Genomic DNA, 23,599 nt, shown 5'->3' with positions numbered 1-23,599 from the left:
ATTTCCAAGTACATAGCATGCCACAGAGGTCAAAGCAATATTCTCCTGTTAAGATTATTGATAAAGTACGAGCAGAAAGAAGTAACATAATCCTGTGTCATAAGGGAAATTCTCAATAGTATGAAATGATACTCTGGGAACTCACATAACTTAAAGATATGTGAAAAACAAGACAAACTACTTAGAAATACTACAAAATATGTTGGAGAAAAATTGAATTTTTTCAGCAAATAAACAAAGAGGGAACACTTCTCAACTCATTTCATGAGTATAATGTAACCTTGGTACAAAAAAAAAAAACCAAAATCTATAAAGAACTTTACAGAAATGAATTAAAGATCTAACTAAATAGAAACATATATGATAATCATGAGTTGAGTAACAATACTATAACAATTTCTTCCAAATTAATCCATAGATTCAACACATTTCAGCATGTGTTTTTGTGGAACTTGTGAATTCAAATAAAAATATATTTGAAAATGCAAAGCATCAATGGTAACTAAGATAATCTCTAAAAACAAAACCGAAGAACCTATATAGAGGCTTATATAAAGCTACAAAAATTTAAAAGTGTGATATTAGAACAAGGATAGAAAAAATAGAATAAAAAATTTAGTAATTGACCCACATATGACATGTCTAGTTCATGGAAATGGGGCCATGAAATGTTAGGGGGGAAAGGATTGTTACTTGGGTAAGTAGGGCAGGATCAGCTGAATGTTCATATTTAAAAAAAAAAAGTTTTATCTTGCACAATATATAACAAATGGCAGATGGATCATGGACTTAAGTGTGCAAGTAAAGTGTCCAGAAAATTATCTCTTTACTTTAATGATGAAGACTTCTGAAACATGGCATTTGTAGTAACAAATGGAACTTCATTAAAATTAAGAACTTGTGCTCATCAAAGGTACTAGTAAGAGATAAAAAGGAAAATAAAGTGGGAAAAGATATTGTCATTGCATATACCCAACAAAGGACTTATATCCCGAATAAATATATCTCAGTATTCCATAAGTATACCAAAGACAACAAAAATATTGAAACCTATCAACATATAAAAGAAAAGAACTAATTAAGAATGTACAATAATAAACACTATTAGGAGAGAACAAACAATATAAAGGAGAGAAGTAAGAGAAATGAAAAACAACTAATGCAAATTTCATATAATGGACATATAAAACAGTGCTAAGAAATGGTTGTGGAAATTTGATTAGTTGGTGTATGAGGAAATAATATAAACTAAGAAGTAGATTTAGCATTTAAATGTCATTATTAGAGGGGCCTCTCTGGTGGCACAAGGGGTTAAGTCTCAGCAATATGAAGCTATCCCAAGCTACTGTAGCATGAGTTTGATCGCTGGCCAGGGAGCTAACCCACATGGCGCTGCAGACCTCCTCTGTTTTGCCCACTGCTCCCCTCAGCAGTGTGTTTCAGTCAATCCACCTGTTCTGCTCCCCACTCTGTCTCTGTTGAATCCTCACACCCCTGCATTTCTGGCATGCCAGTTCTTGTATGCATAAATAACTAAATCTTAAAAAAAAGTCATTATAAGAATAAATAGAATATGTAAACATTGTTAGAATACTTGCATACCTTAGAGATTCTGTGCATTTTAAAAAAAGAGGGAGTTCTCTCTCTCTTTCTCTTTCCCAAATCCCTCCCCTCCCCATGTGGGGACAGAGTGAATAAGTGATTGCATGCAAATCAGGGAGAGACCCCTTAACAGGAACTGAATTAACCAACACCTAGATCTTGAACTTCTCAACCACCAGAACTGTGAAAAATAAATTTCTGTTTTTTAAGCCACCCATCCTTGGTATTTTGTTATAGAAAAGATACCATTTGAGGGTAAAGGAAAGTCTTTTCAACAGTGTTGCTGAGAAAAGTGGAAATACACATGCAAAAGAATGAACTTGGTTCTTACCTTATACTATATATTAAAAATAGCTCAAAATAGATGAAAGACCAAACCATAGACCTAAAACAATAAACCCTTAGAGAAAAATACAGGGGCCAGTTTTTATGACTTTGATTTAGTAATTTCTTGGCTATGACAGCCAAAGTGTAGGTAATAAAGGAAAAAATAAATTGAACTTCATAGAATTTTAAAAATTTTGTGCATGAAAGGACACCATAGGGTGGAATGACAACTCAAAATGAGTTAGTATTTGCAACATATGTATCTGATAAGTCATTACTATGCAAAATATATAAAGAACTCTCACAAACAACAAAAAACCTAATTTAAAAACAGGCCAAGGACAACAAACAACACCTCAAGGTCACCTATTCTAACTCTAGAAGGAAACAGACATTTCTCCAAAGAAGATATGCAAATGATCAATAAGCACCTAAAAAGATGTTCAACATTAGTCATTTGAGAAAAATGCAAACCCAAACTACAATGTGATACCACTTCATATGCATTTGAATGGCTACGATTTAAAAAAAAAACACACACAGTAAAATGTTAATAAGCAAAGGTGTAAAAAGTTGATATGCTTTGCTATGGGGGATTGTGAAGTAATAGAGTCATTGTGGAAGTTAGAGCATTCCTCCAGAAGTTAAATAGAAAATCAAGTATGATAGAGCAAACTCACTCTTATGCATATAACCCAAAATACTGAAAGTAGGGGCAGATATTTGTATACCCAGTGTTTATAGTGTTGTGCCCACGTCGACCAGTGCAGCCCCCAAGGACACAGACAACCGATGCAAGGGCACAAAGGAGTTTATTACGGGCTCGAGACCGGGCCCTCGACACTCACCTATGCAACGGCAGAGGTCGAGAGCCCCAAACAGAGGAAGCTGGGATATCTTATAGGGTCGCGAGTGGCGCGAATTTTGAAAGAAGCTGGCAATTACTCATTGGCTACTACAAAGGCATTTTGGCGCGCGCGGTTACAGTTTCAAACTGATTGGACGGTTAGAGATGCTGTCCCATTTATGGACAGGACTGCCCTCATTGGCGGCTAGGGTGGTCTGCTTTTTCGTCACCAAGTGGAGTGAGGGTTGTGACTGCTGAAACTATCTCCGGAATGCGGCTGGACAAGGACTAACATACCAAGGTGGAGGATATACAAAATGGCGAAACCCCAGCTAAGCTTGGTTCCACATATAGCAGCATTATGCATAATAGTCAACAGATGGCTGGATAAACAAAATGTTTTGGGGCCTCCCTGGTGGCGCAAGGGGTTAAGCACCGCACCATGTAGCAATCCTCAGCCTCTGCAGCACCAGTTGATCCCTGGCCGGCCAGGGAGCAACCACATGGTGCAGCAGACCTCTCCTGACTCGCCTGTTGCTCCCCTCAGCAGTGTATTTCAGTCAGCCTGCCTGTTCTGTTCCCAACTCTGGCTCTGGGGACTCCTCTAACATCCCCCTCCCCCCACATCTCTGGCCTGTGCCCCAGCTCTTATATGCATAAATAAATAAAAATCTTAAAAAAACAGTTTCATTTACATACAGTGATTACTATTAAGCCATAAAAATGAATGCTGTTCTGATACAGGTACAACACGGAAAAATCTTGGAAATATTATGCTAAGTGAAACAAGCAAAACATAAAGGACAGATATTGTATGATTTTACTTATACGATGTGCCCAGAATAGGCAAGTATGTAGAGAAAGGAAATAGGAAGGGCTTGCTAGTAGCTGTGAGAAGGGAAGAATGGAGAGTTATGGTTTAATGGGTACAGAGTTCATGTTTGGGATAATAAAAACAGTTTGGAAATAGTGGTGATCTTTATATAACATTGTGACTGTACTTAATGTCAGAATTGTAACTAAAAAATCAAAGTAGTAAATTTTATATTATGTAATTTAACTAAAAAATGCATTTATCCTATTAAGTGACATTGAAAAGTATGAACAATGTTAACTTTTTAAAAATTACAAAATGTAAAATATGTAAATATGTGGAATTCTCCACAGTATGAATCTTCTGGTATTAAGGTATTAACAATTGTGAAGATCTTTGGTGCTGCAACAATAAGCATAACAGTATTTTCTTTAAAATGCTCTTCAGTGTGTCTGAAAAGAAACAGACAAAATCAGCAATGATGAATAGTTTTATTCTAAGTGAGGGAGATTAAGTTAACTTCTCTTTGCTCACCTTTCTCTCTTAATTTCTCTGAAATGAACATGCTTTGCTTTTCATTTAAGATTTTTTTTATAATTAAATAGGAATGCCCTTTCAACTTATGACACCACCATGTGGACAATAAATAGAAGTGGGATGGATCATGTAGAGGAAGTGCATGTAGGACTCATTGGTCCTCCTTCACCATCACGTTGAGAAGTCTTCCCGGAGGTGAATCCTCTGATGCTGGAACACATTGGAACTGTGCCGGAAGGCCTTTCCACACTCAGTGCATTTGTAGGGCTTCTCCCCAGTATGTATCCTTTGGTGTTGGATGAGATAAGTACCCTGGCTAAAGGCTTTCTTGCAATCACTGCATTTGTATGGCTTTTCTCCATGGTGTGACCTCTGGTGGTGGATGAGTCTGGAACTGTTATGGAAGGCCTTTCCACACTCACTGCACTTGTAGGGTTTCTCTCCTGTGTGGATCCTCTGATGCTGGATGAGGTGTGTGCTCTGGCTGAAGACTTTGCCACAGTCATTACATTCATAGGGTTTTTCTCCAGTGTGGCTTCTCTGATGTTCAACAAGTTTGGTTTTTTGGATGAAGGCTTTTTCACATTCATTACATTTATAGGGTTTCTCTCCAGTGTGAATTCTTTGATGCTGAATAAGGTTAGAACTTTGGGTAAAGCCTTTGCCACATTCTTTACACTCAAATGGCTTCTCTCCAGTGTGAGTCCGACGGTGTCGGATAAGGATTGAGCTGTCACTGAAGGCTTTTCCACATTCATTGCACTTATAGGGTTTTTCTCCAGTGTGAATTCTCTGGTGATAGATAAGAGAAGAGTAAGCACTGAAGTGTTTTCCACACTCACCACACTTGTAGGGCTTCTCTCCAGTGTGAATTCTCTGATGCTTCATGAGATTGGGCCTTCGATTGAATGTCTTCCCACACTCATCACAACGGTACGGGATCTCCCCTGAGTGCATCCTTCGGTGATTGATGAACTCACAGCTCTGGCTGAAGGCTTTCCCACACTCATCACACTTGTAGGGCTTCTCTTCACTGTGAAGTCTCTGGTGCTTGACAAGGTTAGCACTATACCTGAAGGTTTTCCCACAGTAACCACAATAATGCAACTTTTTTCCAAGAGTAATTTTCTGATCTTCAACAACTAAATTAGCACTGAAGATTCCCCCAGAATCATGCACTATATTTGTTTTCTTTGACCTGTGTACACGTTTATGGTTATTGAGGTATGATCTCTGTTCGAAACTTTGTTCACATATATCACATTTGTGAGGTCTCTGATCAAGGATAGGGCTTAACCCCAACCTGTGTCTTCCCCCAGACTCTTGACTGTGCTCCTTGTTGTTCACCATGACTGGCCCGGGGCCACTCTGCCCTCCTGACTTGTCCAGGCTCTCCTCTGACTCCCTGACATGCTCATGGGCTTCTCCAGGCTCAGGTCCCTGGGGAATAGTTTCCCTGAGTTGGTCCAGTTGTCTCCCATTAAGCATCACCCCTGAAGTCAACTCCTTGTACTCAGGTCTGGTCCCATGAGCTGAAACAACAAGCAGAATATCTCAGGGTCACCTGTTCTGACTCTGGAAGGAAGTTATGAAGGTGCGTCTGACCACCTATGGAATACCAATACAGTCATCTCCAAAGTCACAATGGCCTTACAGAGATGAGACCTTGTAGTTCAGAGACTAAAGGCCCCTGCTAAGGGCCACAGCCATGTGGCAGTCTAAATATTTAAACCCAGGTCTGACCAACTTTAACATCCATGCCCTTCCTGCCTGTCTTCTGTCCACAAAACTTGCCTAAGTGGGACTGTAGGACACCTTCCCTCATTACAAAGGGGTAGAAGATGGAGACTTCATAGCATCATGGAACCAGGCCAGGGAGAGGGCCCCCAAAATCATGGAAAACATTGGACAAAGAAATTAAGGCCAAGAGAGTCTAAGGCTACCTAACAACAGCCAAATCACCTCCAAAAACATGATAGAAAAACAAGCTACTTCCCTAATAGGGCAAAAGACTGAGCTCATGGCAACAGGAATGATGGAAGGGGAGGATGGAACACACAGAGACCAGGGTCCCTTACTTTCCCTAGCAGGCCACACACACCTCAGGGCTCTTCAAGGAGCCTAAGAGGCCACCTAGGTGAGCCACTAGCACTTTAAACTCAAGATGCCCACACAGAATGCCTCCTCATACCCCCTCAATTCTCCATTCAGTTCTTATTTGACTAGACATTCACACACTGACTCCACTTTTAGGTGCACACAGAAATGCATTCTCTGCTAGCCAAGAGAGACAAATGTACAACCACCCCAACTGGGGACAACTGAACGTCCTTCACAGGTACAAAGGAAAATAACTTGTGGTATGCTTATACCTCAGAATACTGCATGATGACAAAACAGAGCAAACTGCTGCTTCATGCAATGTGGTTACCCTTATAATATTCAGACACCCTGAATGAGTCCAGACAGATGAACAGACTCAAGGGGTGGAGTAGCCTCCAGGAGTCAAAGAGAAGGGTCCTTTGGGGTGTAATAGAAAATGATAGAGGATGCTCAGTGAAGTTCTTTTAGCCAGAAGTTCATTCCTAGAATATCAACAAGGCACACTCAAAAATATGAACATCAGCATTGTTCATTGCAATTAAAACACAGAACACTTTTCCTGTTGGCACTTCCACTGAAAGCAGTAAGGAAGATTTGTGTACAGTTGGCCCTCAAGTATCTGCAGGTTCCACATCAGAGGATTCAACCAACCGTGGATTGAAAATGCATACTATGTAATTAGGCCCACAATGGTTGCATCTGTACTAAACATGTACAGACTTATTTTTCTTGTCATATTCCCTATATATAATACAGTATAACAACTACTTACAGAGCATTTACATTGTATTAGGTACTATACAGTAATTGAGATGATTTTAAATATATGGGAGTATGTGTGTAGGTTATATGCAAATACTATGCCATTTTATATAGGAGACTTGAGCAGCCTCAGATTTTGATATCCACAGAGGGACCTGGAACCAGTTCCCCACAGATACAAAGGGACAACTGTATAAAAATGGAAATTTATTTAGTGAAAAAGTGGATAATACAGTAGTGTGCATGAGATCAATGCATTCCTGCTGAGAAGCAGTATTAGCAGGTATAGAATAGTGCTAGAAAAGAGACAGCAGCATACATATTGGATGACTTGGGATGATGTGTATCCTCTTACCTGCCATGGTCTATAATTAACAAGTAAGTTAAATTAGAAGGGGTAGAGTGAAGTGATAGTCTCCATAGAGTCTCTGTATAACTCTGACCCTCCTCATAGCACATGAGTTCTAGAAGACAGGGCTCCATGGGTCCTGTGACCCCAGTCTTACTTCACAGCACCCTCAAATGCCCTTTCCTATTTTCCTCCATCCGCAGCGCCCCTTCTCACCTTCCTAGAAGACTGAGCTCAAAAATCACTCTACTAAGGGCTGGCAGAGATGACCTGGGTTTCAGCAGAGACCACTGTCTCAACAGAAATCACTCTTACAGCTACTCTGCCGGCCCTGATGCATCTTCTTCCAAACTGCTCAACCATTAACCAGATACCTTGAACCCCAACAAATATTTATGCAGTGATTGAGTTAGGGTTACAGCTCCCCTCACGTACCTGAGTCATTGATCCTTAGTTGCTTTCTCCCTTTGGAGCCCTGCGTGTCCAGGACCCACGGCTCACCCCCTCGCTCCAACTGTGCGATCACCCCGGGTTTTGGACTTGCAGGTCCAGCTCCTAGGAAGGAGACAGGGCCTGGGGTTGGTACCAAGGTTGCAGAGCAGTCTTGCCCTGGAACTTCAAGGGGTGGGGGGGGGGGAGGGAAAGTACAGGCATGGTAGCAAGTCTGGACACACTCTGGAGGGCTAGGGCTGGTCATGAGGATGAAGAGCTCAGCCCAGGGGACGAGAGCAGGCTTTATATACCAGGAAGTGCACAATTCCCCATCTCAGGCCTAGGGCAGGACACACTCTTTCTTTCTTTTTTTTTTTTTTTTATTTATTTTAGGGGCATGTTTATTTATTTATTTGTTTGTTTGTTTGTTTTTGTTTATACATGCACTGGGTACAGTCAGAAGCGCGGGAGGGTGAGAGAATTCACCAGAGCCAGAGCAGGGAGCAGAGCAGGCAGAAGGACCGAAGTACACTGCTGAGGGGAGCAGCGGGCCGCAGGAGAGGTCTGCGCGCCATGCGGGACCCTCCTCCGGTGGCTGGGGAGCAGCCGGGGATCGAACCGGCGCCGCGGAGGGCAGGGGCAGGTTCGCAACCCAGCGCTCAACCACTGCGCCACCGGGGAGGCCCAGGACACACTCTTAACATGGAATTCCAAGGAAGAACCAGCTGTCCTTCCTCTATGTAGACCAGGCCATCCTTGGACCAGTATCAGTGACACATGTCTCTAGGCCCAAGGGGTGAGGCCCCTAGGTGAGCTTCTGGTAAGCACTCAGCCCCTAGACCTGTTCCTTAAGCTACATCCATGAAAGGAGCCTTACCCAAGGAGACCAGGTTGCCATAGGTCTCCAGCATCACGTCCCTGTAGAGGCCTCTTTGAGCAGGGCCCAGATGGCCCCATTCTTCCTGGGAGAGAAGTACAGCCACATCCTCAAAGGTCACCTCAGCCTGGAATGACAGAACGCTGCTGCAGGCCCAGGTGTGGTTCAGGGTGGGCCCTGAGTCAGGGGGCACAGAATCTGCTAAGGGACAGGGTTAGCTTCAGACTTGCTTTCTTGCACGGACAGGGCCCAACACTTGTACCACTGAGCCAGTTAACTTAGGGAGATTTCTCTGCTAGCAGCACCCCGGGCCAGACAAACCTGACAATGTTTGTTGAAACAGACGAGGCAGGGAAGCTCTGGGTGGAGACCTCACGGGGAAGAGTGATGCTTACCTGGGGTAGGACAGACAGATGCAAAGTCGCCATCACCTGGTGCTCTGGACTTCCCAGGGGTGCTGTGCAGGAGCAAGTCACTCAGTTGCTGAGGGAAGAGAGAAGAACACGTGGAGGCTCAACCTGGCTCCTCTACTGGCAGCTCAGGGCCTTGCTCATCCTTCAGGGTTCAGTTGACCTCCTAAGCAATCTGTTCTGTGCCTGGTGCTGTCAACTCAGCTACATTCCCACAGCACAGACTCCCGCAGAGCATCTCAGGTCATCTGCCCCTTCTCCAAGCCCCTCATATACTCAGCTGTCTCATTCATGAAGAAGATAGTTACTTTATTTTTTTAATTTAAATATTTTATTTTATATAATTCTTACATCTTTTTTCATCTTTGCACAATCTATGCATTTTCATTTTGGTTATATTCCCCATACAGTTGTACCCCCCCCCCCCGCCCCCACTTATTTTGACTCTGGTCCTTCCTTTCCCAGCCCATTGCCCCCCCACCCCCATAGTATGTCTCTGGTTTATAGTTGCTTGTTGATTTTGATTTTTACTTTGTATTGATTAGTCTTTTTCATGGCCCCTTATTTAAGTTTTCTGGATTCCTGATATGAGTGAGACCATCTAGTATTTTTCTTTTTCTTTCTGGCTTATTTCGCTGAGCATGATCCCTTCCAGCGCCATCCATGTTGCTGCAAATTGCATGTGTTTATCTTTTTTGAATGCTGAGTAATATTCCATGGTATATATGTACCACATCTTCTTGATCCAGTCATCTATTTTTGGGCATTTGGGTTGTTTCCAAAGCTTAGCTATTGTAAACAGTGCTGCTATAAACATAGGGGTGCAGGTGCTCTTTGGAATTGATGTTTCTGTGTCCTTTGGGTAAATCCCTAGGAGTGGAATTGCTGGATCATATGGAAGCTCTATGTTTAGTAGGTCCAGAAATCTCCACACAGCTCTCCATAGTGGTTGGACCAGTTTGCACTCCCACCAGCAGTGCAGAAGAGTTCCTTTATCTCCACAACCTCGCCAACATTTGTTGTTGCTACTTTTTTTAATATGTGCCATTCTCACTGGTGTGAGATGGTATTTCATTGTAGTTTTTATTTGCATTTCCCTGATTACAAGTGATGTTGAACATTTTTTCATATGCCTGTTGGCCATTTGCATTAGAAGATAGTTACTTTATATGAAAGATAAAGACAACATGTTTAAGGTTGATAAGGAAAAGGAAGTAAAACAAAATCAGCAGCACAGAGCAAAAACAGTGTAGGAAATAAAAATACAAAAGTAGTAGAAACAAGTCCAGTAGATGAGTAATGATAAATAAAAGGATTAAAATCACCTACTAGATTGAGCAGATCCACAAAGCACACCTACATAAATTAAAATTAAAATAACATAGAAAGGCTGAATATGAGACTAAAGGAACACTAATTAAAATAAAGCTATAGTAGCTATATAGCTCTTCTGTATCTTTAAAGTTCATTATCAAAGAATGTTTTTTCTGCAGGATTTGACAAATCTGAACACACAGCTCAAGGGTCAGTCACAAAGAACCCATGTTCACAGAAACAGCATCGAGAACAGCCCTCCTACCCCCTGCAGGCTCTACTTCTATCCCAGCCTCCTAAGGATGAGCCTCCACCTTCACTTCCACCACCACAGATCCATTGTGTCTCTGGTCAGCTTTGTCAGGGGAACTATGCTGTGTATACTCCTCTGTGCTGGATTCTTACTCCACACATGGCATTTGTGAGTTGAACATGTATTGCTGCATGTGGCTTAGTGATATTTATACAAATCAACACAGAACTGAAAGCAAAAATTACTAGTAGGAACAAAAAATGCATATTAATTACAGGAAAAACTCATCAAAAAGATGTTAAGTACAAATGTATGTATGTACCAACAACCCTCAAAATGTAGAAAGCCAAAGCTAACTGAACTAGCAAAGAGGAACTGGTAAATCTTCCTTTGGAACAAGAGATTTTAATGCATTTCCCTCAGTAATGAATGGATCAAGTAAAGAATATTTAGCTACATATAAACAAGACATTTTTTTCAAGATGTACATTGGATATTATAAAAGTACCACATACAAGGCAACAAAGGAATTTTCAACAAATTCCAAAGACTAAGATCATTTGGCAAAACATCCTCTGATCATATTTTTGTTATACTAGAAATATATGATAAATTACCCCCCCCTTCAAGAAAAATAGAAACTAAGGTAGAAATGGAGACAATACTGATTTTCCATGTAAAAAATATATTTCTTTCTTCCTGTGGCACACAAAACTATATTTCTAGCGGGGTGAAGATGTGAATGATTTTTTTTAATGTTTACAACTTTTATTTAAAATATGCAAAAAAAGTTGACCATAAAGGAAAAAGTATTTGATTCCATCAAAATCTTAAAGACAAGCTGCAGAGTGAAAGAAGATATTTAGCAAATGTATTAAACAAAAAATATACAGAATATATTTTTTTAATTTATGACTTCATTAAAAATAAATACAGGATGTGATCTGGTAAATCACAGATAAAGAAATGAAACTGTCCGTAAACATCTGAAAAGATTTTCAATGGCATTAAGAATTAAGGAAATACAAACTAAAATGACTACTCTTCCCATTGATTGGGGGAACATATAAAATACAGTATCAAATGTTGAGAATATAGGAAATATGGAGACTCTGAAAGTCTCCAGATCCCCTAGAGGGTATTGAACTCGTACAGTCACTCTGGAAATACACTTAGTAATGTTGAACCTCTGCAAGTCCCTCAGTCAGAAAACCTAGTTCTAGATATGTGCCCTATAAAAATCCCTGCTAATGCACACAAGAATATTACCATATGCCTGTGCACAAGAGAAAGAGGGGAAACAGCCTCAATCCCACAACCATCAAATAGTCAAAATAACAGTGGTTGAAAGGAAAGAACCACATCAATGTCATACAGACAGAACACAAAGCTATATGGATAAATAAAATTGTTCAATGCAGAGTTTCTATAGTATGATATGTGTGTAGATTTTTTTTTTAAGATTATTTATTTATTTATACAAGCACTGGGTACAGTCAGAAGTGCGGGAGGGTGAGAGAATTCACCAGAGCCTGAGCAGGGAGCAGAGCAGGCAGAAGGACGGAAGTACACTGCTGAGGGGAGCAGTGGGCAGCAGGAGAGGTCTGTGTGCCATGTGGGACCCTCCTCCGGTGGCCGGAGAGCAGCCAGGGATCGAACCAGTGCTGCAGAGGCTGTGGGCAGCTTCGCAACCCAGTGCTCAACCACTGTGCTACCGGGGAGGCCCTGTGTGTAGATTTTTAAAATACAAACATATTTGATGTGTATATGCATAAGAATGTGCTGACAGAAAAAGAAAGAACAAAATATTCAACAGAATGAAAAGGCAATCTACAAAATGGGAAAAAATTTTTGCAAACCATATAACTGATAAAGGGTTAATATTTAAAAGATATAAAGAATTTACACAATTCAATAGCAGAAAACAACCAGATGTAAAACTGGATAAAGAACTTGGGTATACAGAAAGATAACAAGTATAAGAAAAAAATGCTCAATATCACTAATCACGGGAATACAAGACAAAAATACAATGAGAAAGCATCTCATATCTATTAGAATGGTTATCATTAAAAAAAAAAAAAACAAGAGCAAGAAGTATAGGTGATAATGTGGAATCTAGTGTACCCTTGACGTTAATGAAAACTGGTGTAGTCATTATGGAAAACATTAAAATAGAACTACCAGAGGATTCAGAAATTCTACTTCTAAGTATATAAATCCCAAAAAATAAAATGTGGAGTCTGAAGAGATAACTGAGCCCCTATATTCATTGCAGGACTATTCCCAATATCCCAAGACATGTAAACAATCTAAACATCCATGGGCAAATGAATGGATATGTAACATGTGGGGACACACACACACACACACCCCGAAATATTATTCAGTCTTCAAAAAAGGAAATTCTTTTTTGAATGAGCCTGGAGAACATTATGCTAAGTGAAGTAAGCCAGACACAAAATCAAATACTGTATGATCTTACTTATATACAAAACATAAAATGATCCAAATCATAGGTGCAGAGAAGAGTGGTGGTTGCCAGGGGTTGGGGGGTGAGGAAAATGTATGTGGGATGATGGACATATTAGCTTGTGATGATTATTTCACAGGGTACACATATATCAAAATGACAAGTTGTACATCTTACACAGACAATTCCTATTGTCAGTTATACTGCTTAAACAAACAAAACAACATGCTGAAAAGACATTGGTCAAAATGAGACTTGCCTGGGGAAGTGAATAGAATTGGGGCCATGCATGTAAAGGTAGTTTAACAGTTTTCTTTGAAAGGGGAATAGGGGTGTCAAACTCATGTGACAAAATGGGAACTGTCAGTCCTAGTCACTGGTGTTTGCTGACCCATTCTCTGTACTTTGTCTTGAAAAAGATTAAAATATATTAAAGGCGCAAGACCACCTAAGGCGTATACAAAGGCCTCAGGATCTTGAATAAAAGCCTAAGAGAGAAAAACTTAGCTGTTGGGAGAAAGGCCCTGCACTGCCAGGAGCAACAGCAGGGCAAAGGGAGGATGGTCCACCTCTGGTAACTGGCTGCTAAGGCTGGAATCCTGCAGTGACTGAAAGTGTGGGGGCAAGTGGGGAGGGGAATTGAGGTGGGCACTGACAGGGAAGAGGGTGCACACTGGCATTTACTGTCCCCAGTCAATGGCTTGTGAGGAAACAAAGAGCAGGCTCGGAAGCCTGGAGCAGATAGATGAGGGAGCAGAGGGGGAGCCTGGGCGAGGGAGGAGAGCAGACTAAGCAGACCGCTCTCAGGGAAAAGTAGGCTCTGGTTGGGGGTGTGGCGGGGGGGGGGGGTGGTGGAAGGTGGGGTGCGTCCAGGGCTCTGGTCACCATCTGCAGGGCTGGGGTAGAAGGACCGAGGAAGGCCTTGAGCCCCTGAGCTTGCAGGGCCCCCTCAGGACAGATGCCAGGGCAGCCCCGTGGGGGCTGTAATCCAGCGGTTGGCGGTGAGCGGGGGACGCCAGGCCGGAGGAGGGGCCAGGCAGGGAAGCCGGTCTGCAGGGCAAGAGTGTGGCCGACCCCGAGGCGGACCCCATCCCCACCAACCGCTGGAGGGCGGGGCGTCGCCGCTCTTCCTGGAGGAAGGGTCTGATCCCCGGCCCCAGAGGCCCAGTCGCCCCCGCCCCTGCCAGCCCACACTCACCTCAGCGCCGCGGAGGAGCGGCGGCCAGACAGGCCCCTCCTGCCCCTCCGGCCCGCCAATAAGAACGTGGCCGGAAGTGACGAAAGCCGCTCTGCGCCCTGGCAGGAAGCGTTCTCAGGCCTCTCTGGGAGAGGAGGATGCGCGTCTCAGTGGTGGGCTTCTTGGGGCGCAGTGATTTCCTACCCTATGTGGGTGCACAGGGAAGCCCTGTCACCAGGTAGCCCTGCCACCAGGTAGCAGGCTGAAGCCGTGACCCCCTAGGACCACAGAATGGAAGCAGAGGGTCAGCAACTTTGGTGACCACTGCAAAACTAGCATTTCAAAACTAACCACAGGCACACATTGGAGGTGGTGCGAGTTCAGTTCCTGACCACCACAATGAAGCAAATGACCCCAGTGCTTGTAAGTATAAAAATGTGTTCCCCATACTGTGGACTATCAAGTGCCAACAGTATTATGTCTACAGAAACAATGTACATTTAAAATATTGTTTAAAAAGTGCCAACCATCATCTGAGCCTTCAGGGAGTCATAATTGTTTTACTGGGGAAGGGTCTTGCCTTGAAGTTGATGACTGTTTATTGATCAGGGCAAGGTTTGCTGAAGGTTGGATAGCTATTTCTTAAAATAAGACAATGCTGTTTGCCACATTGGCTGAAGAGTCTATCCTCTCAAATCGTGCCGCTGAATTTATCACTAAATTCATATGCTACTCTAAGACTTTTCTTATTATTTCAACAGTGTTTATAGCATCTTTAGTAGGAGTAGATTCCATCTCAAGAAACTTGTGAACATATTCTAAAACTTTCTGCTTTCAACTCATGCAAGTCACCAGCTACGTTTGCCCCTAACCAGAGAGTTAACCTGGCCTTTGAACTCTGAAGCCAGACCTAGATTTCACTAGCTTTGAAAATCCTAGACAGCATCTTCCACCGAAAGCTGTATTATTTATATTGAAAATCTGTTGTTTAGTGTAGCTACCTTCATCTATGATCCTACCAAGATCTTCTGGATAACATGTTGCTTTTTCTTGCATTTTTGTTATGGTTTCTTAAAGCTCATGAACTAACTTCTGCTACCATCAAATATTTCTCTTGCAGCTTCCTCACTTCTCTAAGACATCATAAAATTGAAGGGCATTAGAACTTTGCTGTGGATTAGGCTTTGGCTTAAGGAGATACTGTGGCTGAGTTGAGCTTCTATTCAGACCACTGAAACTTTCTCCGTATCAGCAGTAAGGCTGTTTTTCTTATCATTCATGTATTCACTGGAGTAACACTTTTCATTTCCTTCAACCTGACTAGACATTGGAATAAGAGGCCTAGCTTTAGGCCTACCTCGGTATTTGACTTGCCCTCCACACTAAGCTTAATTGTTTTTAGTTTTTTATTAAAGCAAGAGTCATGTGATTCTTCCTCTTGCTTGAACACTTAGAAGCCATTGTAGGGCTATGAATTGACCTAATTGCAATATTGTTGTCTCAGAGAATAGAGAGGCCAAAGAGAAGAGAGAAATGACCCTCAGTGGAGAGTCAGAACATGCACTACATTTGTCATTGAAGTTTGCCGTCTTATGTAGTGGACATGGTCTGTGACACATCAGAACAGTTACATTTGTGTCATCAAAGATCACCAAGAACAGTACCATAACAGATTTGATAGTAATTTAAAAAATTGACTTGCTTCAAGAATTATCAAAATGTGACCAAGACACAAGTGAGTACATGCTGCTGGGAAAATGGCAGTGATGATGTGTTAGGTGCATGGTTTCCACAACCCTTCAATGTTTGGAAACTGCAGTATCTGTGAAGCACTATCTGGTGAAATGCAACAAAATGAGAAATTCTGCTCCATTAAACACCATCATTTTAGATTTCAATAACCAAGCTTTCTTTTGGAACTTCCAAAATTAAATGGAAAGGATACAAAGTTGGCAAATATATTTGTCCCAATAGCTCAACCTAAAAACAGAAGTGAGCAGAAATAAAAAGATTGTCTTGTGCTATTAAAAAACTGCATGTTTGTGTAGACACCTGTTTTTTCTTGAGACCCACTTTCCACCTGACCTGACCCTCTCTTCCACTCACCCTTTTCTCTACCCAGGAATTGAGTTGTAGAGACCCCTCTGACTTCCTGTGGGCATGGTCATTAGTGCTTGCTTTCAGGAGATTGGAGGGAAGAAAGAGCAAGAGGTCCAGGTGTTTATTCCCCTCTTGTATTCCTGCAGTTTGCTTCTGGCCCACCACTGCTCTTTTCAAGTTGGTCTACTTTACATATTTGTCTCCTAGAATTCCCTAACTGCTTCTTTATGGATCTTCATCAATTATCCTGATTTAAGTGTGCCCCCCACTCCTGCTGGGTCTCTCTCTCTCTTTTTTTTTTTTTTTTAAGATTTACTCATGCAAGCACTAGGTCCAGTCAGAAGCGCGGTAGGGTGAGAGAATTCACCAGAGCCAGAGCGGGGAGCAGAACAGGCAGAAGGACTGAAGTACACTGCTAAGGGGAGCAGTGGGCGTGGCAGGAGAGGTCTGTGCACCATGTGGGACCCTCGCCGGTGGCCGGGGATCGAAAAGGCACTGCAGAGGCTGCGGGCAGCTTCGCAGCCCAGCGCTCAACCGCTGTGCCACCAGGGAGGCCCCTGTTGGGTCTCTTAACTAAAGAGGCAGGTGTCACTCAGAATAGTCACGACCACACAGTCATTTCTCCTACTTTTAGTCAAAACTAGCCCTTCAACAGCTTAGCCTGGTGCTTTCCTTTTCTTTCCTAATGACTTTTTAGGGAAAGAGATGCAATATCTTTCTTCAACACTTCCAGTATTAAACCTTCTCAATAATGTATACAGCTTTAGATCAACTTTTGCTGAAGGAGATTTATACTTTATGTACAATGAAAATCCATCCCTCTTCCCATTTTATGTTCGCCACTGAGATCATAGGATGAGTGTGAAGAAGGGACCTCAGACACGATCAAGTCTAGAGGTTTCCAAATGGGTGCTTCTGTTTGTGTCCTGTTCCGTTTTCAAAAGTTCAAAAGGATATGTGGAAATGTTTTGTTTGTCTAGATTAGGACCACATGGATTATTCTGTCATTTGAATGTTTTTAGTGGCTAAACTCCATCCAAACACACATCCCATATGAAAAGTTTGGGGATTTATCAATCTCCTTTTTTACTCTAACTCACTGAGGTTATAGTTTGTTGCATAACTTGGAATACAGCCCTGGTTTCCTTGCTCTTAATTATTCCTCTTTCCATTACATAATCCTCCTTAGATGAAAACTTCCTGCCCTAATATAGCGTTGTTATCCATATTCTTTTCAGATAAATCTCCAAAAAGCAGATTGCCAGGTGTCATCTGAGAACTAGATGTGTTATTAACACTTGGGAACTTGCTAGAAAGGCACCCTCAGCCCCCACCACAAACTGCCATATCTTCATCAGATACCCTGGTAATCCAGTGTGCACATTAGAATTTGAGACACTCTGGCCGGTGGTCCTGCTAATTCCAAATCTGTGGACAACGCCTTAAGGTGGTCTGCTGCATTGCATCCACATGCACAGGTAAATAAATGCCTATTTCCCCCAGCTGCGTGATCTGCAGTGGAATGGACTGCAAGAAGACTCACAAGGAGGAAAAACTGTCTGAAGCCTCTTTCTTTCCAGAACAGAAGCTTGGCATTGTCTTAATATGATGCTACCGGTCACCTAAGAGTGCTGAATTTCTAGAGTAAAATATTTCCCACTTACTCTGTGTTATGTTAAGTTAGTGCTCCTTGAAAACCTGTGCTTCTTGTACCTTATTGCGTGAAACCTGCTCATGGAAAATAGGAAATTAAAATTAATGGAGATAGGGTAGAGAGGGGAGAAATCCAGCTGGACAAAGGGAAATCGTTTGGAAATTAAAAACAAAACAAAATATAAATCCAGGAGCCTGGGAGTTGAAAAGGGAAGTTTTATGTAGTTCTAGCCAGCTGATGTCATTACAGCCAGTCCTCTGACTGACCGGAGAGGCCAGGGGAAGGGGGGATGTAGAGGTGGGAAGGACCCAGACATTATTCCTCTGGATCTGAGGCTTAGGCTTAATGTGAGCAGGATGAGGTCAGTGAGAACAAAGAGGCATGTTTGAGTAAGAGTCAGGGCCATTTCCCTGCAGAGATGATTCTGTAATCCTATGGAGGGGTCCACTGTGAGTTTAAAGCTTCATCACGTCCTGTGTACCTCCCCCTCTCTCAACCAGTCTTTCCGTGGTCTCCTGAGCCCATCCTCCACCTCTTATTCGGCGAGCTCATCTGTGTTCAGGAATGGGAGGGTTGGGGCCACTGACACACACCAGTATCCTGCAGCCTATTATTTCCTGCCTGTCCTGGCTCCCCTCCAAGGCCCAGCATGACAGGTGGATGAAGTTCACAAGAAAACTCAGCAATGGGCCAGTTTTCCAGGAATGCTGCTGCAAACTAGATTCATAAGTTAAGTCACCCCCACCACCCCAGGCTGAATGGAGGGCCAGCTGAATGAGGCAGAGTTGTTTTTTCTTTTTTTTCCCTCTGTCTCCAGTCTGGATCCTGTGATTGTTTCAGCTGGTATACAGCAACTCCCTGCTCAGGCTCCAGGGCTCCAAGAGTTTCCAAAGCCCTGTAAGGAACAAAGACACTTAACTCATGTTTCTGTTTCCAAACTAATCATCTACAATTGAGGACTGGAAATAAGGACAAGTGTCAGGGGGAACATGGAGTTAAAGGAGCGTGAGGGACGCACACTGCTTTAGAAAGAAAAGTCTCAGTCTCAGGATGATTAAGTTATCTGTGGAAGAAGATGGGAGAAAGCAAAAACAGATCACAGCTTCCAAAAAGTGATCCAGAAAGATTTAGAGTCAGATTAAATTCTGGAGAAATTACTCCCTTTGAACTATTTTGGATGTTACTGTAAATGTGTCTAATCCTCCAATAAACCTAAGACATTTTCTCCCAATCGTGAGTGAATAGGACAAGTAATCATGCAAATTCTTCTTGGTTGTGACCTCAGGCTGAACAGTTTAAGGCAACCCTAAAGCTGTCATATAGGTCTTTGAGCCCCTCATCTTCATCTCCTACTATACTGAGAGGGAAGGGAGAAGGGGAGGAAATGCAAAACTACATCTAGTCCCTGCCCTCCTGGAGCAAGCTTGCTGCCCCAGGCAAGCAAGTCAGACTGACTTGCAGGTGATAAATTGTAATATGGTGTGGCTAGCTCTAGGGAGTGCATGCAAATGTCACAGCAACACCTGGAAGGAGACATAGCAAGAATACCCCAGTGCCTGGGAAGGGATAGTTGCACTATTTTCTAATTCTGGGTCTGCAAAAACAGAATGGGATGGGTCTGGCCCAACTTATTTTAAGGCAGTTAACCTGCTGATGGGGTTAGTCAACAAGAAAGGTGACTTTGGATGAAAGGGCATTATGTGGGCCAGGGTCAGTATCTGTTTGACCTTGGGCTCTCATTGAATACTAAATAATCATCCTATTCTATAGTGCTAGTTAGGTACTCTGGTCCTGTAGCAACATCCTGACTAGATTATTAGTTGCTAAAAGACTTGTGCTTCCTGCTTCTGGACTCTTGGGAGTGCACCTACTTCTGAACTTGGTCATCCAGCTTTCTGATAGGTCTGTAAGCCAGCGAATTACTCCAACATGTTCCCATTATTCTTACAGAATTGGTTTCTTGCTTTCAACTGCAAGAATCCTAACATATATTCCTCCAAAGTGCCTTGTTTATTGCTATACGTACTCATTGTGTAGAATGCCTTTCTTCTCTGCTTTTCCATTTCACATTTAGCTCATATCTCACCTTTCTAGATCATCCTAATATTTTCTGGGTATACCCGAGGTGCCAGACCCAGGGCAAGGAAAACACAGGGACAAAAAAGACACAGCCCCTTTGCTCATGAAGATGTCATGCCTAGTGAAAGACAAACATGTAAAGAACAATTGCATTTCAAAAGGGTGAGAGCCAGCCTGGAGGTTTGTACTGTGTTCATTAGAGCATGACGGAATATTTTCTGCTTATGATAACCTTCAATAGAGAGGGAACCTGTCAAGTTTTGAAATGGAGGAAGGGCATATGGGTGACGAGTGAGCGTGAGGAATGGCAAGGAGGTGTGCAAAAACATGGCAGTTCTGGGCAATGACTGAAGTTCAGTGTGTCCACACCATAGGGTGCGAGGGGCAGGAGAATGGTGGGAAATCAAAGTGGAAGTGTCTTCCTGTCTGACCAGTTCAGTGATGTGGGCTTCAGCCTTTAGACTATAATCTTTCAGCCTTTTCGATCATGCAGTCCATCAGTAAAATTTGTACATACCAAATATATGTACACTTGCTTTTAAATTATATACAGTACTGTGATGGAATAGTATGAAGTAGTAATGATATTAATTTCATATTGTAGTTTCTAAAAAGCAACAAATACAACACAATTGTTGTCTCTGAATGATTGTCTTGCTTAACTTCAGTCTGGATTTGTTGGAGGAATTCATTATATTGTATTTGCTTTCTTTTGTGAGATAGTTCTACCTACAGCATGGAAGACTAGAGTAATATCCTTGAGTTTTAGTGTATACAAATTCATATGTACTACCTCGAAAGTAAAGAACTAGAGTCCCCAGTGCATTGATAGAACTAAGCAGTGATCAATTGCTGCTAATATTATAATAACACAACCAGATATTTAGTACCCCTAGATGGAAGTATTTGATACTTCACACCTCCTATAAAGTATTCTTGCTGAAAACATTAAATCTGAATCTGACCAAGGCTTTACACTAAAAATGATATAAGGATATTATGTAATTGCAAATAACTAAATATAAACAACATGTAGACTATGTTGTAAAATTAATTATCGTATAATATTATATAATTTAAAGGAAATACAGGGATTAAAAGGACATGTGAGATGATCCAACAGGAGGAAAAGAAGAGGCAATATATCAATTAAATGTATTAGTAATTAATATATCAGTCAATTAATACCCAGTCAATGTTTCGGTCAATAAATGTCTCAGTCAGTTGTAATGTAGGGAAGTTACTTGGTTTTTGATTCAAAAAATTGTGAGACAACCTGGGAAATTTGAACAGTAGATGTTTGATACGTAGGAAACATTAGTTTTTTAAGGTATAGTAATTAAAATTAGATATTTAAGTCTGCATCATTTAGCAATATACCCTGAAATATTTACAGATGAAATGATATCTGGGACTTGCTTCAAATAATTTGGAGTGGGGGCTTTCACCAAATAATTTGGCCATTAGTTGTGAAAACTGGGGGATAAGTGCATGGTGTTTCATTATATTTTTCTCCTTATTTTGGAAATTTTCCTAATAGAAAGCATTTTAAATTCAGATTCCTTTGTTTTACCCCATGGGGTTTCATATGCCTTAGATGAGGTGATACTCAAAAACTAAATTTTTACAAACACCTCAAGGAATTAAATGAGGCTAGATAGTGCAGTGACTTGAAGCAGAGAATTAAGTGGGAGAAGTTGATGGTGTCTATGATGAGGAGGTACTTAAGATAAATGTCCACCAGTTTTACCTGATAATTGTTGACAAGTAATTGTCCCAAACCATAGTAGTGTTTGCACTTAATAATAATTCAGGGTGTGATCACTGGTGCTGTTTCCTGATGTGGTTCTTTTTTCCATTATATATTTTTAAGAGTCCCCAAATACTTGCCTGGTGAATAGGGCTAATTCCCTGATTAGATAACCATCCTTACAAATGCTTCTCATCACAATGGTAGGAGAGATGTTGCCTGGCCTTCCAGGAAGGGAGAGACACCCAGTTGCAAACCATTAAATTGGCATCAGCTCTCACTCCACCCCTTCCAGTAGGAAAGGATCTTATAACCCTGGAAAGGGGAGGGAGCAGAGAGGTGGCCCTTCCATCCGAGTGCTGTCAGGTCACATCAAGCCTCACATACTCCCCATCCCTTTATTCTCAAAGTATTTGAGACTTTTTCAACTGGAAAGTGCCCTAGGCCCTGGGGCTGGTATGTGTAAAGCAATTCACTGATGGTGAGAAGGACCCCTGCAGAATACATGCCCCATTCCAGATGTTAACCTGCTGGTGACCCTCCCAGCAAAGTAGGCCTAAAAGGTGGTGACTGACTGAGCCTCCCTATGACTGCAAATACCCTTCCCATCCTGGCAGAGCTCTGGGGCCCTGACCACAGCAGTCTTCCAAAGGAATCTTGTCCTCCTGAGAGGTTCTAGACTTCAAACCCGTCTAGGATCAGTTCATCCCAGGCTAGGTAGATGGAAGCAGCTGCATCCATGTCATCCCTCCCCCAACACCCCAAGAACTGCAATGGCCTTTGCCAAACAATCCAGCAAAACCTCAGCTAACCCCTCTGGTCAGATAATGAAACTACAGCCAGAGTTGGACCTGTTGCTATCCTAATTTTATACACAAAGACCTTGAAGTTTAAAATCTCAGTGACATACTTATCTAAGATCTCTCCCCTTGGGATCAGAGCTAGGATCAGGTAATCTTCCTTCAGGCTTTGTGCATTTCTTTAACTCACAGAGGGTCTCAATTATTAGCCTGTATGCAATCAATTTGCCTTTGAAATTCTGTTTTGCCTCCCTAAAGATAACCTTCCCCCCCCCAAACATGAATGGCACACATTTCCCTGAATTTATCCTGCTTTTCTCCCTCAACCCTGATTTTACTCATTGAAATCCCACCCCAGCTTCAAGGCCCATTTGAAATGTCACTGCTTCCAAGAAGCAATTTAGTAGTCATGTCCCGACTCCTGACCTAGGTGACATTTTCTTCCTATGCTTCTTCATCACAGTCTGATATTTTTTTGTCTCTCACATTTTTTTCCTTTTCTTATATTTTTCTTATTTTGGCATTATGGCCATAAATAGACTAGCCTTAAGAATCCTGTTATAGGGCCTCCCCTGATGGCGCAAGCGGTTGAGTGCCACGCTGTGAAGCTGTCCGCAGCCTCTGCAGCGTGGGTTCGATCCTGGCTGGCTGGCGAGGGTCCCACATGGCGTGGCAGACCTCTCTTGTTGCTCCCACTGCTCCCCTCAGCAGTGTATTTCATCAGTCTGCCTGTTCTGTTCTCCACTCTGGCTCTGGTGAATCTTCTCACCCTCCCATGCATCTGGCCTGTACCCCAGTTCTGGTATAAAAATAAATAAATCTTAAAAAAAAAGAAGCCTGTTATATTGCAAACTGCACTGCAATTTATTATTCAACTTTTAATTTCCCCCAGCATTTACAACTGTACTTTGTATGTAGTAGGGGTTTAAAAAAATCTAT

The 23,599-nt window shown here is 42.1% G+C and overlaps 2 protein-coding genes across 3 annotated transcripts in view; one reads left to right on the top strand and one right to left on the bottom strand.

The window, feature by feature from the left end:
- Positions 1–1,184: 1,184 nt before the first annotated feature.
- On the bottom strand, positions 1,185–14,337 carry LOC119232143 (zinc finger protein 34-like). Of its 2 annotated transcripts, XM_037494055.2 has the most exons (5): positions 14,299–14,337; positions 9,046–9,133; positions 8,651–8,777; positions 7,777–7,896; positions 1,185–5,659 (listed from the first exon to the last, which is right to left on the bottom strand). In XM_037494055.2, the coding sequence occupies exons 2-5, from the start codon at positions 9,076–9,078 to the stop codon at positions 4,299–4,301; spliced, it is 1,641 nt and encodes a 546-aa protein (XP_037349952.1). In that variant the 5' UTR covers positions 9,079–9,133; positions 14,299–14,337; the 3' UTR covers positions 1,185–4,298. The 2 variants fall into 2 exon arrangements, with proteins under 2 accessions (XP_037349952.1, XP_054545172.1); XM_054689197.1 differs by lacking the exon at positions 7,777–7,896.
- An 86-nt stretch (positions 14,338–14,423) lies between these two features.
- Positions 14,424–23,599, top strand: part of ANKFN1 (ankyrin repeat and fibronectin type III domain containing 1) — a 577,395-nt gene continuing 568,219 nt past the window's right edge. Inside the window, exon 1 of the mRNA XM_054689196.1 lies at positions 14,424–14,700. Coding sequence (XP_054545171.1) covers positions 14,677–14,700 — 24 coding nt within the window. The 5' untranslated portion in view covers positions 14,424–14,676. The remainder of the gene's footprint in view (positions 14,701–23,599) is intronic.

This window comes from Talpa occidentalis, unplaced genomic scaffold (assembly GCF_014898055.3).
Source record: "Talpa occidentalis isolate TD23 unplaced genomic scaffold, MPIMG_talOcc4v2.1 talOcc4.7, whole genome shotgun sequence".
Lineage (NCBI taxonomy): Eukaryota > Metazoa > Chordata > Mammalia > Eulipotyphla > Talpidae > Talpa > Talpa occidentalis.
The sequence above is the reverse complement of the archived record's forward strand: the minus strand, read 5'-3'. Positions and strand labels throughout refer to the sequence as shown.